At 43.3% G+C, this 19,341-nt stretch overlaps 1 protein-coding gene across 8 annotated transcripts in view; it reads right to left on the bottom strand.

The window, feature by feature from the left end:
* Window positions 1-2,184, bottom strand: part of epha3 (eph receptor A3) — a 75,734-nt gene extending 73,550 nt beyond the window's left edge. For all 8 annotated transcript variants that reach the window (XM_078091387.1, XM_078091388.1, XM_078091385.1 and 5 more), the window contains exon 1: window positions 1,916-2,184. In XM_078091387.1, coding sequence (XP_077947513.1) covers window positions 1,916-2,009 — 94 coding nt within the window. In that variant the 5' untranslated portion in view covers window positions 2,010-2,184. The remainder of the gene's footprint in view (window positions 1-1,915) is intronic.
* Window positions 2,185-19,341: the final 17,157 nt, after the last annotated feature.

Below are 19,341 nucleotides of genomic sequence, written 5' to 3'. Positions count from 1 at the left end.
TTTTTTTTCTTTCCCTTTTCCCACAGTCAGCTGTGCAGCTCATACGCTATTTGCCGTGTTGACCGTGTGTGTCTCTGCGTGTGTTGAAAGTACAAACTCTCTCGGGGCCTTTAGTAGTTCACCTCGACACAATCCCTTTTTACTAATTTACTCTTTTTTTTTCTCCTGCAGTTTTCTGAATCTCCAAATCACGAAGAAGTGACAGCTGACACGCGACGTGGCGCACCGGCCGATCGAAACGATCGATTCATTGGGAGTAGCCCACTTTTTTGCTATGGCGTGATTAACCGATATTAAGGAGACACATTTCGATTTTCGGACGCAACTTCTTGAGTAACTCGCACGAAGTAATGCAGACGTTTAAGAATCATTTGTGTATGAATAAGACACAAGCTTCAGTGGGATAGTTATCGGTCTCCTCTCTTGGTGTGTTACAACAAAAAAAAATCAATCGATTGTTCGATTCGTGGTTCTATTTGTCCCGGTTAACTTTCACCCTTTGAATGTTTCTATCAGACATGAAATGCTTTTTCTGAGCTGGAGGCCGATACTTTCCATCCCAGGACGCGTTACTTTCTCACCAGAACGTGCTGCTGTAACATGTAATTACAGCAGAGTCGATTTACTCCCATTAAAGGCTCATTCCGATGCAATTAATTACTTTATTGGTGTTACACTTTAAATCACTCAAACCTGGGCGGACATCTTCGTGTGGGGCAGTTCTGAATACATGAACGGCAATGAGCAGCACGTGGGAAGCATTATATCATAGGTGTGTTTATTACAGGGAATAACTAATCATTTTGAGTTTAGTCCCATAAGACAGTTTGACCTAAATCTTCATCCAAGTGTATTTTCCCCTCTATGTGGCACCTTTTAACCTTTACGGAACTCAAAGCACGCATTCGTTTTCACTTTGACCCCGCTACGATACACTTCCACATTGACACGTATTTATCCAACGCGTTTTTTTATTATTTGAGTGGGGGGAAAAAAGAAAAGAAGTTATGAATCCAAGCAAGTGAAGAAGGAGACAAAGTCCTATTTGAAAAGAGCGACTTCTGAAAGCGGACCGCGCTCGGCTTTATTCCACCTTTCCCCCCCGCATGCTCCGCATCGCCGAAAAGCGCCCGAAACTTTCACTGGGAATAATTCCAATTACATCGGAATGCTTTGTCGGTTTAATGAAACACTGGATTAAAAAAACAAAAAAACACTTCGAACACCAGGCATCGCGTGGCTCCATAAAACAGGCAGTTTAAACGGCTGTTTCGGGGTCGGGGACACGGAAAGAGACGTCCCGCATGTTTTACGCACAACGCGATCGCGCTCATCTCTTAAGAGCTGCCTTTAAATCGGCGAGACTGTTTCTGTGTGTGTGTGTGTGTGTGTGTGTGTGTGTGTGTGTGCGCGTGCTTTGGGATAAAACTGACATCCGATGATCGACGTGCACCTCTAAAAGAAAAGACAGTCCCCGGAGTTTTCCCCCACATCTCGTCGTCGCCCCCATAATAACTCTCCGATGGGCGCATCGGGAGCCCGTCTCGCCATCGCTCGGTTCAAGCGTCGACATTTAAATAACTGTTACCCCCCCACCAGCCCACCACCTTCCCCGTTGGCGATATCATACGACACTGAGGCTGCGCTGCCCGCCTTGTTTGGGTCTACTTTTAAGTTTATAGTCTAAATGGAGAATATTCGTGCCCTCGGTCTCAGGCTCCTGTCATTGTTGATCTCTGTGGTCATTTGGACAGCCCCGCTCCGCGATATGCGCGCTTCTGCACACACACACACACACACACACACACACACACACACACACACACACACACACACACACACACACACACGCACGCACGCACACACGCACGCACGCATGCATTGACACCGGCGTCTGCGGACGGAGTTGACTTACCTTCATTCGGGGGGTAGATGACGGGAAACGCAGGAACAACGCAGGACAACAAAAGAGGTAAAATGGGAAGGAGTGATCGCGGATGGCAATCCATGGCGGCGGATCAGAGGTACATAACTCCATGAAGCCACTGACTGATCTGAGAGCGTCTCCTCTCCACTCGGCTTTCTCCCTCCTCCCTCTCTCTCTCCCTCTCTCTCTCTCTGTCTCTGTCTCTCTCTCTCGCTCCGGTCGGAGCGCTTTTCCGCTGGGTCCTACACACTCTGGCAGAGGGAGAGCGCGCAGCGCACAAGTTCACCACAGGTCACTTTGGATCCTTCACGTCTCGTGGACGCGGAAGGCCGAGTCAGCCCCATGGCGTGTTTTACACACCGATTTGATTCCAATACTGAAACAGGAGTCACTCAAGTTAAGAGCAGAGAGGATGATTAGTGCGTCCCGGTGGTGTATGACGCAACCTATCTTTATCAAACCGGAAGATGGTCGCAAGGGGAACGTTTGACCACAAAAGATGTGGGCTATTAAAATTCATTTTTATAAAAGGTCAGAATGAAAAAGTAAAATCCATTGAGAACCAACTCCCATTTACCAGACGAGTAACACAAACAGCACAGACACAATGCAGCATGACAAACACGTGGCTAAAAACAACCTAGTTAAATGAATAAATACCATGTAGAAAAAAGGCAGATTACTGGAAGTACTAGTCTTTAGTCAATAAGTGTCTTGGTTTTCATTGAGACTGCAGAGCAAACAGATAAGGCACAAACGCACCGGCCAACAGGATCCTGTGACTCTTAATCCAGAATGCAAAATGGCCGGGACCTCAATGCAGTATAACTTCATCTTGGAACCATTAGAACCAGTCGCGTGCTGCGGTCAGAGAGAAACCATGCAGATTATGCAAAGAGTGACTATTATCGATGCCAAAAGGAATGCAGGAAAGCATTGTTATTATTTGTTTGTTAGGCTGGTTCTGCCACAATCACTAATAGTCACAATCCACTTTTCAAGTTTAAATATTTCAACTAATTTTGACATTTATCTATAACTTTTAACTAATAGCTAAAAGCCTCGCTGTAAAAATAATATTTACCCGTACTGTTCCCATGTTTCCACAGTTCTATTCATCTTTGTTTAGAGGGACATGTTACATGCTTGTATTTGGCTCCACTCTGTGCGTTTTTCTGTGAGGGCCATTAGGGGCCCCTGACACCACAATACTTGATCCGCATTGAAAGACTGGGGTGGCAGTGTAACGTTAGGGCCGTGGCTGAGACGCCAGCTGTTGTTGTGGGGGGTTGGAGACTGGAGGTTTGGAAGGCATCTGACGTATTGGAAGCGTTAAAGGACACAGCACACACACAAGCAAGCTGAGCAACTCTTAGATTTGGATTTGGAAAAAATATATATACATATTCTTATTATAATTTCCTGATTGTTGCGCTGGCTGCAGCAGGAGGTCTCACTCAAGAAATGTCCAAAGAAATATTTATTAAAAAAGACATGTTATCGGTTATCGATGTGAAAAAAAAAATGAATATTTAAAAATGAAGGCTATGTAAAAAAGTCACAGTTTAACTAATGCTATCGTAATGTTCCACTTCCACTGTGAACTCAAGTAATCGGCTTTTAGAAGAACAGTTGTGAAAAAGTTGAGCATTAAATAGAACGTTGCTAAATTTGAGGAAATGTCTATAAGCTCTTTTAAAAGCAGCTGCACGTGTGGAACATTACTTTCTCATGCAACTACGTTTTCAGGAGCAAGGTCTGTTTTTTTTCAAAAATCTCATAATATACGTTGCTCGGCATATGAGCACAGCAAAGCTTTAGATATTTCCACAGAGAGGGCTTCAGAGAAAACTCAGTTGCGCCGTCACACTCTGAGAGTTATTGGTCCCGTTGTCGTCGATGGCTGCAGTGAAGAATGATGCCGCAAAGTCTCCGGCCACATTATTAAAAGGCTGTTGCATGTGGATCCAACGCGGGTTTTGGACACGTCAGCCTTCGCCGTGCATCATCTTCTGCTTCCCACTAATTCACTCATTACACAGTGAAAGAGATTAATACAGGAGGCCGCACAGCTAACAATCAATTCAAAGGCTGCTCGTGGTTTATCGGCGGGAGGAGGTGGTCTTCATGGCAGACATTTTGAAGCAAGGGAATTATCAGACTTAATTTACTCTTAACATTACACCTTTGGACAGTTTGACACACAGTAACACAACATGGGATCGTCAATCTGTTCACACTAATACAGTACAAAGAGAAAGTCGACAGAGATTTGGTATAAAGTAATGTAGTTTTGTAGAAATTGGTTTCGTTTGGTTGTCTGAACGTGGCCTGTGTTTTCATCCGATAAATATTTATGCTAGTTCACATTGAAATTGTCGAAAATCTGTTTGTGATTGTGGTCGATTGAAAAAAAATGCCGTTCGCTCCCAAGCATTTTTCCTCCTCCCTCTTCTCAATGAGCTCTTGTCCATTCTTGAACTCTCGCCAATGGAACAATGCAGTGCGAAAATATTGATTTACAGCTGCAATTGTAAGTCATGACGGGCCGTGACACACGGCCGCGTCGGCCCGCAGACTGAAGAAGAACAGATGTTGCTTAGGAGCAGCTTTGAAGCTGCCAAAGGGCTGGCCCTCATTGCACGGTAACAAACAAACAAACAAACAAACAGACAGAGAGGCTGACTGTGTTTACCGCCTGCTTTCAGGCCGCTCTTCCTCCCCGTGGTTCTCAGGCGGCACATTCCTCCGCACTCACAGAAGGAGGAGAAGCCAGCGGACAGACTGCTGGCATGTAACCCTAACGCCCCCCCCCCCAGCCCCTGCACACACACACACCAATCATCATACCATCGATACACCGCTACTCTGCACCCTTTTATTGAGCTGCGGCCCAACAGGGAACCCTAAAAGTGACGGACATTGCAATGACCCGGCTATCGCTTGAAATCACCCATCTTTTGAGTTTTGTCATTTTTATTATGCCCACGTCCACTAAAGCAATACTGAATCAACACATATTGCTACATTCTATAGGGATGATAGCACCTCTTATAATAAAATGAACAGTATTTTGTTTTAAAGGTCACTTGAAGAATTTTTATTTTTTACAAAAAGCCCCAATTGTTTCGCACCACCCCAAAATGAGTGGAAAAGCAATATAAATGTATGGAAAGGATGTGCAAACTACCAACATGTACTAATGCAACATGCAAACTACCAACATGTACTAATGTAGTGTGGACGGTAGTACTTTTCTCCCTTTAAAGAACAGTAATACTGCGAAAAAACTTGACCCGATTGCATGGGAAGACGTATCAATAGCATAACATGTCAGTGTGTCCTCAGCACGCATCTTTGGCTGTTTTTGTGTGTCATTCATATCCCATTACTTAATGTGATGTCCAGACCCAGGTAGTAAGGTGATGGAAAAACATCACGGTTGGGCTTGAAATAACCAGGTCAATTAAGTAAAATACAAAAGAACACAAAATAGCATTTTTAACAATATTTTGGTACATGTGGAGCTAGAACTGACACGGAAAGAGAAATAAAGGGGGTTCTTGTTGCTTGCTGGAAGGACCTACACATCGTTCTCATACACAAGCGATTTTGCTAGAATCAGTCGCTAATTTCCAGTAAAAACTTTGGTGATTTAGCGTCTGGAAACAAGTTAATCACACTAGCGTCACACAGGGAACGCTAATTCTTATCTAATGATGAATGTGTCTAGTTGCGTGTGTTGAGCTGTTTACACAAAGAAATCAAGGCCCCCTCCCACACCCTCCCACTTCCCATTTCCTGTATTTGCACTCGTGATTAATTGGGTCATGGTTCACGTGGCAAATTCTCCTCGTCATCCTCACAGGGACGAATCTGGTAGGACAGAACAACCACGGCGCAACGGGGGCCCTGTGGCAAAGAGCAGGGCCGGCCTTCCCACCGCCGACAACTCTGTTTCCTCACACACCACAGTCACAAAATGGGGGGAGGAGAATGTAAGACGGACGCAGATTTGTGGATTTGTTATTCCTTTTGCTCGTCTTTTAATGGAAGAATGAATCATTGTTGACGGGATTTCTTTTTTAAATATTATTTCCGTAGTACGGTAAGGACATTCTGTGAAAGTGGTAGAGGCTTATTGCTGCAATGGGAGGAACATTGATCCAATCTACGGTCACGCGTGTCCCGGCGAGCGCAGCGCCGAGAGCAGCAGCAGAAAAACCAACCACATGGCGGAACAGAACCCAAGTAGTGACATGGAAATTCAATACAGTAATGTGCTCAAAATGTTTGCCTAATATGAATGCTCCCGTGGTGAAGAAGACAGGGAAAATAAATGATATATTTATAATAGTATATCCTCAGCACTCCAGCAGTGAATTTACATCGTTACTTTACAAGCGTTATGATCTAATCAACTGGCCGTGCGCCACGACTTTTACATTTTTTCAACCAAGTAGTTGAAGCATTGGTTGATGGTCCTGTATTCTTTGTCTGTTCAGGGTGGATATTGTTGTTCATGTAAAGCAAACCGATTCATAGTTAAAAGTATGACTCGTAACTTTTTACATTCAAAGCAGCTTTTGGTTACATCGCTGCTTACTCATATCTGCAGTTCACGCTAGAGAGAGAGACTTATAACTGAGGTCTAACTAGATGGGAATGTGAAAACCCTTAAAACAAAAACAATCTGACATGTATTTATTTACTAGACGACAGCTAAACAAGGCTTACCCATAAACGGCTGGTAATTAGAGAGGGGGGGGAGCAACATTTGGTCTCCTCGATGGCCTTGAGGTTTTGTTTCACGGAGACACAAAAACACAAACAAGCAGACAGAAACTCTCCCTCTGATCTTGTGAGGAACTAAGATGTGACGACACGTCTGTAAATCCTTAAAACGGACCGAATGATCCATTTACCTTTTTTTTCTACCGTACAAACCCATGAACATTGCTTCCTTATTGTCAGTACATAACACGACCCGGAATCAAAAGCAGTCATTTTGCATCATGAAAAGCCAGAATCAGTAATTGCGCTGCAATGATAATAGTAAACTAATTTCATGGTGTTGCAACATGGAAGCCACGTCCAATAACTCCCTCTGAAAAGTAGAAAGTGGGTGAGCTATTGTGTTTTTCGGGAGGAATCCTGTCAGAATACAAGAAGACATGAAAAGGGCTCTCATCAATCTTTGAAGGACACTGTCTTAACCCCCGTCTCGCTCCCTCTGCTGTCCCGCTGCCAGTATTGTCTTGGATATTATTCCTCCTCCATCTGCCATGAGACTAGATTTACACTCATGCCTCCTCACACACACACACACACACTTTACTTATAAAACCAATACTGAGTGGCATAAATGCAGTATTGCAACTTTTTCTATACAATTACAAACATTCTTCAAAACAATAAAGAGTTGATTATTTGGTAATTTCAGCATGGATGATGTATTTTGTGTACTTTCATTAAAGACAATTTTGATAATACAAAAAATCCAAATGTGAGAACAGGGAGTACCGCCCGTCAATCAAAAGCAACAAAGGTGATGTCAGGCGCTTCAATAATGAGTGTGTGCTTTCCTGTATTCTTTCTAATTGCTGCCCTCATGGAGGCAGGTCTGTTGCCGCGTTGTTGCAGAGACATTTAACTAAAATATTCAGGAGAAAAGCACCTTAATTATACAGATGATGGCATACAGGCCCTGAAGTCATGTTTGTGTGCGTGTGTGTGTGTGTCTGTATCACACAGCTTCCATAATAGCATCTAATTGGCCTATAGCCCTGTAGTTCCCTCACCCTCAACGGGTGCATCTGTGATGTCTAGACTGTTGCTGTATTTATTTAATTATTTTCTGAATCAGCACATTTATATGTTCAGACGCAGGCAAACATATCCATCTTTGCCCAGGGTACAGACACAAAGCACACGTATGCAGACGGACGGACACGCGTGCATGAAGACTCACTCACAATGCTCGTCCACACAAAGTGTGGTGTGTTGTGACAAGCTTGTGTGTTTGCTTCTGGTGCTGCGGGAGAGGAAGACGAGACAACATGGGAAACAATGTGGAGTCAGGAAACACAAACACACACACACACACACACACACACACACAAACTTGTTGCCAGCTTCCTGCCAAAGCTACTAAGGGAGGTTGTTCCTTTCTCACTAATCATGGCTGTTGTTAAGGTTACCTGAGCGACACGCAGTCAAGCTGTTTGGGAAAAGAATGGCAGCCGGAGCACCGAGTGACACCGAACAGCCTCGCACACGCACTAATTATATTATCGTGATTATTTCAACACCTACTCATTAAATTCCCCTCTCAGCCTGCACAGTGCCACCAGCTCCATAACGGTGAACGCTTTCATTTACTTGTGAAGGAAAACGTATGAGGCCTCTACAACGGAAGCACGTGCTGTGGATAAAGAACGACATGAGGATTGATGAGCTACGCACATGTAAAATAATTGTTGCTTTGAGACCGGCCAGTTTAAATCCGAACAGAACAGGATGTAAAGCAAATGTCTCAACGGCGCTGCGTTTGTCTTCCACTGCGAACCGCCCTTGTGAGGATTTCTGGGCTCCTCTCATCTGCTCCTCGTCGCGCCTGTGAAGCTACGAGCAGTTGGCAAGGAACGGTGCAAAGCCGAGGCGGTGGGTGTGGCGCACAGCGGCGCAGTCCAGCCCCAACCGCGTTACTAGGACCTTGTGCTGCAAAAGGCCGAGGTCTTTCCTGGAAGCCTCACTGGGATGTGTTTGTTTGCAACACCGCTAACTGCGATGCACGCGAGGAACACAGCTAAACAAGGTCTCACAGTGTAAATATTCGTCGGGCAAACGTTACGAGACAAACCTTCCGGCCGCAAGGTCTTTGCCCTGTGCTGTAAAGTGGGGTCAGAAAATGTTTGTCTCACGCCGCGTTTAAAAAGGAGGATCGGATGTCTGTGGGAGGAACTTTTGAATGATCATAAAGGCAACAATCACTTCATTATCATCCGCCAGCGTCAGCCCGAAAAGTCATTCAACTTTGAACATGCTGGGAGCTGTTTTAAGTCCCGCAATGCATTTGGAAGGAGATTACGGAGCATTAAAAAGCTTTATGGCAAGTGTTGGAAAAGCGCGGCCTACCCTTGAATAAGCAAACCGATCTCTGTCAAAGAACTCAAGTAAAACGTAGAAGGACAGCGAGGCTGTTGCCCATGTGAGCAAGTGAACAATTACGCGTGCTTCTTCGACTTGGAATAATTATATTTGCTATGTTGAAAGTAACCGCATCAACTCGTAATAACAGGTTGTCACATTAGTGATTATAAATGGCTGAAGATGCTGAAATTGCTCGCTCGTCAAATAAACTCCACACAAGGACACAAAAAAGCCATCTATAAGAAATAAGACATTTTATCTACTTGTTATTACGCACAGTGTGTCCGCTGGATGTGTTTAATCTTTTCCAGCAACACTTCGTCATAAAGCTGTTACAGTCAGGCATGATAGATGTCCAGCACAAGCAAAATGATTCATCCAAAGCCATTTGAAATAACTCATAGACAGTGTTTGTAGGTTAAAAATATGGCAGTAAAAAATGATCGGGCAGACGTCGTTTTTTTTGTTTTTTGTCATTTGACAGAACCAAACGCCTTTAATTTTACAATTTGACATAATGCGCCATCATAACACTTTGTCTTTGAGAGCCATCTCCATACTCTTACTAGTTGTTTATTTGTTCGCTTGTTTCTTCATGACATTAATCTGTGGCCGGTAGGCTCTGCTGTTTGCTTCATGTTGACCATAGTTACTATCTTCTTTAAAGGGTGTAAGGTCCTGATGCCTCTCAGCAACCCTCAGCACGTGGACAGCGTCTTCACTCTGGGCACTTGACATGGCAAATGCGGGGGCTATTCCAACATAGTGGCCTCTTGTGCTAAGTGCACCTGAACGTCATTTAAAAGCCTTTCCACCAGCCACTTACCTTTTTCAATCATAGCAATAAATAACCAAGCCAACCAAGGTCGTTTCTTACCCCCTGTCAATCCAGAGCTACGGACATTTCTAAGTTACTCAGTGCAGCTTCTTTCTGCTTTGTCCCACTTGCCTAAAATGCCTCGTCATTACCGCATGTTCATGCACTTCGCTCTAAATCACTGTTTATGAATGATTGAAAGCCACAGTGGAGGTCAAGACCAGCCAGTGATTCCATCACTGCTCATCACAACCGACCCTGTAAAAAAAAAAAAAACGACCGGAACTTCATTATGGATCAGGTGTGCTGGCATCCATTATCCCATTATTTGTCGGCGCGGTCAGAGTGTGTTTATCCCCTGGCACAGATGGTTACCATCAGCACAACTCTCGCCACAAAACCACAGGGTCGGTCTAAATGTCTAAAGGCCGTGTGTAATGGGGCCATGTCATTCGCCTTGCTTTGTTTTGTGACACGCACAGTGATGTGTGTAGTTGTATCACACCCAAACAGAGACGCCGACATGCGTAGGAGAGGAAAAGCCTCGTCGGGTCCCCACAGCGGCTGTCTTTCATGTGAAGAGTGTGTCTGATGCGCTTCCTGTCTTCTTTCAGATGCTTTCCGTGCATTCTGGATGGTGCGTAACACACTTGCAGAGACGTGCAGGCACACGGCACAAACTCTCCGAGCCTCAGCGCTTTTGTGTCGGGCTTTTATCTTGGTGGGTTCATGGGTATAAGGTGTGTGGGGGGGCGGGACTAAAGTAGACTTTTGGGTAAACTCATATCCCCTGACTGTCTTTAACTGTCACTATCTCTCTCTTTCTACGTCTCTCCCGACTGCCCAGACTCATCCCGAGAACAGAGATTACCTCCATTTGTCTTCATTAGCATAGAGGCTAACAGGCGCTATGCTGGAGCCCGTGGGAAGCTGCTGTAATTGCTAAGATAGCTGTAGACTAAACCACTGAAGGAATCTGTGGAGCTGCGTGTGCACGTGTTTCAGTAATGGAGGGATTTCAGCAATGAACTTCACTTGGACTCTCATGCCTCGAGCTCCTCTCTCTTCTGTTTAATCCGTGCACACTGCATGTAAGAGGAAAGCACGGAAGAAACGACAGCCCAGTGAAGAATTGTGCAGCCGGCTGTTTCCCAATCTCATCCTTGGACTTGAACAAACATAATTCCGGCACAAACCTGCCAAGGCGAAAAAAAGACGATTTCCATGAAGCGATTCATCACACACATTTAGCTGGCTGCTCATGAGTGGTATTTTTTTTACTTTCCCATTCATCCGAATGAATGCAGAAATGAATTACCCTCGCATATCTGAACTACTAGAGACGAGAGGTTGTTTGATCCATTCTAATATATGGATGACTGCAATACACAGTGATTCAAATCATCCACAAAAACACCCCTCAAAGTCCAAGTGGAGTCGAAATGCTCCAAATTGCAAAGCGCAAACAAACACGAAATCACAGCAACTATGGCCAATTAGGGGATATTTTTGCTTTTCTCTCTGTGGTTCTATGGTTGATTAGCTGTCTGTTCAGTTTAATCGTTACCATTGTGTACATCTGCAGTTCAAAGAGTTCAGTTCAGGAGTGTGACTCCAAAACTTTACTTTGAATTTGACGGAATTTGCAGGTTTTGTAGTAGAGAAATAGGCGTAGATAGTTTGTTATATTAATTAATCGATGACCTTTCAAGGTTAAACATTCTCTTCGTTACGTTAAAAAAAGGAGGGAACCTTTCCTGTTTATAGTGTACATTGTTTTGAATTATTTAACATGCATTATGTTTTCTTCCTTCCTTCTTCTGCACAGATTTAGATAATTTGGCCCATGGGGGCGGCTTGCGTGTTCAATGCAACAGACAGTCACACGCATGCAAAAGTGCTGTGACACAGGCCCGGTGGCACTATGTCACTGACTCACACGCTGAGCATCACGCCATCTATTACCTTCGGATAAACATTATTTTCTGAACTCAAGCAGGTAGCAATGTAGCGTGCAGCAGAGCGACAACACGCTGTGACACCGTGGGATTTATAACCTGCTGTCACCAGTTGACGCGGTTTTCTCACATTCTAGACAACAATTCGTGAAAACTAGTTGTGTCTTTCTGAAGGGAGCATCTCGAGTCAGTGGATGCGTATCCAGGGATGGCATTCAAGATAAAGATAAAGACGCTTACAGTTTTGCTTATTTCACCGGATCTGAGGTGGCAGAAAAAGATGATGTCTTACATAGTTCCCATTGTTGAAAGCACGTAGAGCACCTTCTATCCTATACTGTTGTGCCTGAGACACGCTTACCAATGCAAGAGAGAAAATGTTTTATATTTTGCGAATACATTCTCATTGATAAACACTCTCTTCAGGCATCAGTGCAAAACAGTTTCAGGAGGAAATAATACTTGTGTTAAGACATTAAATGAGAAAAGGCAATGAATTTTATTAGTTCACAGCTCCTGGATTCCTACACAGTTGCATAAAATGCAATTTAAATATTCAAAGTAAAAAAATGTTTCACAATATTAAGAGTAATAAAAAGAGTCTCACAATATTAAAATAGCACAAGTCCGTGTTTAGTTAGTGAAGAGGGTTGCCGTAAACACATAGTTCAGACCATTTAGTTTTCCAAAAGTATATATTATTTGTCTTTTTTGTTTTGTTTTCAAAAGTCAATTAAGAACAATTTTGAGGATTGGCACCAATTTTAACTTGATGAACACTAGATGTGCAAATCTCCTCTTACTTAAACTGCTTCTTTATAACTCTAAGTTTATGAAAAATCCATGCAATCCATGGTGCAATCCATGGTATGGCACATCCTAACCTAAAATAAATAAAAATAGGTTTGGTAATTGAGAGACCGGTGGAGGCAGTGAGCTTGATTGGGATTGATTGATTTTGATTGGAGGTGCCATGGTGTCTGCCACGGCACCACTTAGGTTCTGCACACTTTGCCAACCCACGCGGCCTTATTCCTCAACCGTCCAGCCTTCTTTCCTCTAATCCTCTTCACCATCCATCCAGAGTAAAGTGTTTGCCAGGGACAACAACTGGCCATTCCTGCCAATTCGAATGGAACCAGGATTGTAATTGTGTTGCCTGTAAAAAAAAAAAAAATGCTTAATTGAACTGTCTGTTTAAATGAAGAAAGGGCAACACGGCCTTCGCTCTTCCACACTCTCCTGTCTCCCTTTCCATCCCTCCCTGCCTGCTGTCTATACTTCAGAGCCAAGGCCAATCCAGGGGCTGCCAGGTCTCTGAAGTCAAATGCATGTCAGACATCTCACTCTGACACGCTACCCCCCCACCCCCTCCTCATCACCGCCTCATCCTCGCATACGTTGCTCTCTGTTGTTGTGCCAGAAGCTGCTTCCTAACACTCCTCCGTCCTTCATACTAAACCAAAGCAGAGGAGTTATTTCACGTTGTTGGAGGACAGGGAAGCACCGTTACAGTCAGGACAGTTCTGCTGGGCGGTCTGTTGGATACTGGATCACCCGGCCGTCCTCAACGGGCCCCACACAAATTTTGGGTCAATCAGCCAAAGTAAACAATTGAGATAATATTTAACTGTTTAAGTGACTGAAATTGTTACGCATTATTGCAAGAACAGTTTGTGGTTCAAACAATTCAATTTCAATTATCAAAACTGATGATATGATGATATCATGCATTTATTCTTGCATAACATATTACGGTCAGAAAACCCACTGGAATCTATCAGTTACAAACAAACAGATATACAGATGCAGTGATGCTTGATGTATTGGCAAAAGTGTGTTTGCTTAAACCGGATACACAAACACAAGCAGGCAGCTCGCCACAACAGTAAGCCTGAGAGTCGGCGAGGTGGCATTTGTGTTTCGTTTGTCTGTCCCTCTGATCACCTGTACATTTACCGCCCGTGAAACCCAGGCAGAGACACGCATCCACACGGCGTACAACCAGCTGGCGCACAGAAGACAACCGGCAAGAAGAAGGCCGTGATTGATGCCTGTGGACACGAAGGAACGAATGAAACCAAATCAAAACTAATCAGGGATGGCAGCTGAATGCTTCGGAGACTGCGCAAACATAAGGAATATGTCCGCGGGTTGACAAGGAAGCAGCAACCTCCTCTGATTACAATAGCGGGCTGCCATACTGTATACAATCTGTTAGTCGGTTCAGTGTTTACCATTGAGCAACGGAGGGTGAACAATGACTTTCATGGGCGAGAGATAAACAACGTTTTACTGGCATTGAAAGCCGTCCCTTGGTTTTCGGTCCGGGGAAGGAGCAGACGCATTCCAGCGTCCCGTCATTTTGTCCTTAAACTGCAAAGTACACCAAGCGTGTCCAAACTGAAACCAAAATGTCACTGTGTACCGTTTTGAAGTTCGGAGGGATGATTTCATTATAAAAAGCAACATGTTTATGCACTTAAATGACTGGCTGCATGTTTAAACACAGTTGTGCCTCTTTATTCTGTGGAATTCGAGTTCATGATGTCGTACGAAACAAAAGCCTTCCAGTAATTTAATTTAACGCATAATCTTTTTTGAGAGAAAAGCCACCTTCTTTTAAAAAAAAGGCCTAAATTACGTGGGTTTTAAGCGCACACATGTTGACAAAAACACTTCATGAAAGCAAAGGTCAATTACTGCAGTAGCATTACTGAGTTTAAGAAAACACACAGCTGGCAATCAGCACTTTTATAAGGGAGTTTTGCAAATTACTTGCAGGTGGATCGATTAAAGTGACGTTATTATAATATATAAGAATTTGGTGTGTCGAGCCATTATTCCTTATTTTTTTATCTAGCAAATCTCTGATCTGATGATCAGAGAAGGCTTGGGAAGGGATGTTGCCGAGACATTTTATTCGAGCAGGAAAAGCGAATCGCGGCAGCATTCTGAAGGTTATTCGTTGTTATTATGCTCCAAACATGTTGACAACAGATGTCTTACTCGTGAAGTGGCGATGAAATAAAGTCATAGTTACTGTACCATTAACCGTATATATGCGATGAACTTACTCACCCTGTGCGACACATACGCACGCACAAACATACACACACACATTAAAACATCATTGTGGTGCGGTTGCTCGGTCTTCATAAAGCAGCAGAGTTTTCTTAAGCAACCACATGAGGGAAATGAAAAACAATACTTAGTGTGTGTCTTCCTCATAAACACACACACGCACACCCACACAAAATCCACACATTCAAAAACACGGATCGCTCCAAAGAGGTTTCAACAGATGCTTTATGTTAAAATAACAATTAAATTAAATAAAATCCAAAGTTTGTATTGATTTGTCCGAACTGTAGCTGTTGTGGTCCAGTTTCACCAAATCCAGAATTCCACCACAGGCCCGCTGTGTGAAAGAAGTGACTGAGTGGCTTTCTATCGTATTACTTTGAAAGTTAAAACAAGGCAAACTAAAGTCGAACATCCCGGAACTAATGAAACGTCATGTGGGCCCACGAGCACTGAATCGATTAGTTATAAAACTATACAGTAATACAAAGTGTTGACAGAGGAATGTTATACTATGGGTGCTGATTATCAATATGGACGCCGAGGTGTGTTGTGGCCATGTGGCGTCAAATAGCGTAATTTCCCTTTTTTTTATTGTATCGTGTGCGTGTGGCAACTCGTCTCAGGCCACACGAGTTATCGGGGAGCTTTTCTGCAGATAAAAGTTTCACAGGAAATGCCAAAGGTAATGAAGCTCATGTTACTGTGTCCCTGACCTGTATGAAATATCAATGGAATACATTACATTATTTCTAATATTTCTTATAATCAGTTTAGGAGTGTTACTGTTACTATTGTAAACAGACAAACTTCGTCTAGACGAATGTCAATGTTACATGATAAGCTCCAGAAGAAAATCAGAAGAGGGTCGGTCTCATGATGTTTCCAATACAAATTAAACATTTTGTGTTTAAATGCATATTCGTATAACAAAAAAGTCCAAACCTAAAAAAGGCACATAAAGTATAAAAATACAAAGCTATCCTCTAGGTTTTAAAAGCACAGCCCAGCTTGCGTAATGTAGGCCACATACCATCAGTGAATCGTGTTTTCCAGATGATCGCAGCGCCGAGTCGCCCTCCCTGCAGGCCTTTTTCCTCCGCTGCAGCTCGCTTAAGTCATCGCGCAGTTTGAGGACGACGACGCCTCCCCTGGAGATGGTCAAGAGGTAAATTGGAACTGAAGTGAAAGGTTCTGTGTCCACTGTGCGGAGCAGGGCCCCGGACTAACCCCGGGGTCTTCAGGCCCCTCGTTAGCAGGCTGGCCTACATGTTTTCATTCGCTGGCAAACTGCGGGGGGTCAATTGCTGTTAAATTACCAGCTTTGGCTGGGAAAACAGCGTGCAGATAATTAGTTCACTCTGCCTGTCCACACGATTAAGTTTTCTGAAAAACAGTCTACGAGAGGATTTACGGCTCCAGTGCTTCAATTAGACCAACATTGGTCCAGCATATGTGTATCTGTGTGTGTGAGAGGCAATTTGGAAGCATGGGGGAAAACTCTGATCAGTGTTTGGCAGAAAAAAACAACATCTTCTTTTGACAACTTCCAGATTTTAGCTTTTGCTCTAATTGACGCTTACATTTATTTTCAATAAATCCTTTTTTCTCATTTTTCATGCACACATCAGCCAGGGGCATTTTTTGTCATGGTTCAAAGTAGCAACACTAACACTAAGTAATACATTTTATTAGTGCAGCAAGAGTAAAAGAAAGCACTATTCAAGCTTTTCTAAGTACTTCAAAACTATTACTGTGCTTTTTTGCACTCAAAAGAGATACTCCATCGCTCTCCCAGACAAAGAAAATAACTGTTCAATTACTGCCTTGAGATTAAACCTGGTGTACCAGAAATACACTTTGTGTTCTGAGTCAAATAAGGGTCTAGAAAATTAGAGAAGTATTTTGACAGGACAGAAGACAACCGTGTAGGTGGATAGTTGCAGGTATTATAAGATTCAACACAAATCCCCCCCCACCCCCCCTACATTATGTGCAGACTAGTTTTATAATGACTTGATGTGACATGAGGTCACACCTGCAGGTGAAGTTTAGGTGGAACCAATGTGCAGGAAGAGCTTTTTCAAGCTCATCAATAATAGTTTCACTTTTAAGCGTGTTCACAAGTTATTATGACGGGTGGATAGAATTATCACTCGAAAACTGAAGACATGGGAAACTGGTGACTTGAGGCATCTTTTCTGTCGGACAACAACACAACAAAGGCAAAAGCAGTTTTAGGTCATGACGCCCCCATTTAGCCCTGATGACCTGGGAGGTTTGAAATTGGTCTTTTCTTTGTGTGCCTCCATTTACAGGAGTTGTAGTTATTGCTCCATGAGCTCACTGGCTTGTGGAGTGAGAAGGAAAACGTGCACAAATTGCACATTAAATAAAAAAAGCCCCTTTTGGTTGACATTGGTCTTAATTACTACGGATATTTAGAGTGTACATAGAAGGCACTCTTCCCCCACAAGGGAGGTGTGTGAGTGTGAGGGGTTGGGAGTTGGTACGGGTAAGATTAGCAAGCTGTTCTTATTTCGATTATTGAGAATTAGACATTTTTTACAAAACCAAACTTGCCCGTGAATATATGACATTCTTTTTTAAGAATAATAATTCTTACAGCAGGGGGTGTTAGATACATTACATTAGCTTACATTAGAGGTCATTTAGCTGACGTTTTTATCCAAAGCAACTTACATTGCACTTTTAACCCATGGCTTTTTGCCCAGGGAGCAAATAGGGGTGAGGTGTCTTGCTCAGGGACACTTTGACATGGGACATGGAGCATCCGGGCCTCGAACCGCCAACCTTGCGGTTCCCAGTGCTCCCTCTCTACCCACGTTCACCGTGTTGCCTGACATAGAGAGCATTTACAGGGAACAAAAGGCAGAGCCCATCCATCCTGACACAATATAAATGGATACTGTGCTTTCATAGTAACTCAGTAATACAATGTTAAGCTATGTCAACCTTGATTTCATGATAGCAGTAATGCAAATAAGAACTTGACCAAATGATTTGGATTTTTTTCATGAAGTGTTTTTAATAACACGTAGTGCCCTCTACCACCACAAGGTTTCTTTTTAATGAATACATTTACATGCAATTTTAGAGTTAGACACAAACACTGTATCGTAAATTTAAATAAATATTTATCATACTAAAATAAATCTTCACATCCATTTGGTCACTGTCAAATGCGTGCAGCGTTTTCCAGGTCTTCTAATAAGACAAAAACAAATGTTGACATTTTAAATGGAATAGAAAATGGAATAAAGGCCAGGTGGAAGCAACACTGACAGACCTTCTAAGCAACCCCTTTATCTCCGATTATCTGTAGTGTATAATCCATGAGGTAAATAGAAAGTAATATATGTGGCTGTGGACACAAGGACTTCCTCTGATGTGTGGAGACAGAGAAGCAAACATAGTTATCTACTGCACACGCACCTAGCCGCAATCTGCTCACAACGCTGGACCGACCATTACATTGGCCAACAGATGCAAAAAGACCCCCCTCACCTCTGCACGCATGCATGCACATATTGCCTGCGCGCATGCCCCGAGTGTGCAAACACGCTGAATTGGGGATTCATGCATGTGTGCAGGCCAGGCGCACAGTGGACACAACACATATATTGTTTATTCTATTATCTCAATTTCTCTGGCTATCTCCATCATACAGGCCTCCTGTGACCCCGGGGGGTCAAAGCTGGGTGCGCATCCTCCCCCACAATGACCTTTGTTGAGGTTGGCAAGGAGACCCCCAGGGAGGCTCTCCAGTGGGGGACAGAGCCACACGCACGGACATGCAAAACGCGCAACTAACTGGGAAAAATAGAACAAAATTGTTGGACTTTTATCACAAACAGCCTCCCTTCTTTATTTAAAGGAACTGTCATGCTGGGTACCTGCTTCCTATTTAAACAAATCACCTTTAATAGCTGGATTCAATCGAACTGTAACGCTGCACTACAAGCTTTGTAATCACAATACACTTTGTCTATTACTGAGACAACAACAATCCACACACATACATCCAAATGGATGATATCCCAGCTGTTACCTGGGTAACCAAACAGGTGTTCCATTGTCAAAACTGAATGCTGCCCTGCTAGTGGACAACATTAAATCATGCCCTGATCCATTCTCTATTGCCTAGAAAATACACAGTGAAGGCTTTACTCTATTCAGTAGGGAGCAATTCATAAGATTTCAGAACGTTATGAAGCATTGAACGACAGGTGCAGTGTTGCATAACTACTATTTACATATTCATCAAATGCGCATCATTGCATTTAGCAATATGTACATGTTATGGACACCAGGGAGACAAAGAGAGAGATCATGGACATTGTACCACACACACACACACACACACACACACAAATGTTCAC

This window comes from Gasterosteus aculeatus, chromosome 16, assembly GCF_964276395.1.
Source record: "Gasterosteus aculeatus chromosome 16, fGasAcu3.hap1.1, whole genome shotgun sequence".
In the NCBI taxonomy this organism is placed as follows: Eukaryota; Metazoa; Chordata; class Actinopteri; order Perciformes; family Gasterosteidae; genus Gasterosteus; species Gasterosteus aculeatus.
This window is presented reverse-complemented; position numbering and strand designations above follow the sequence as displayed.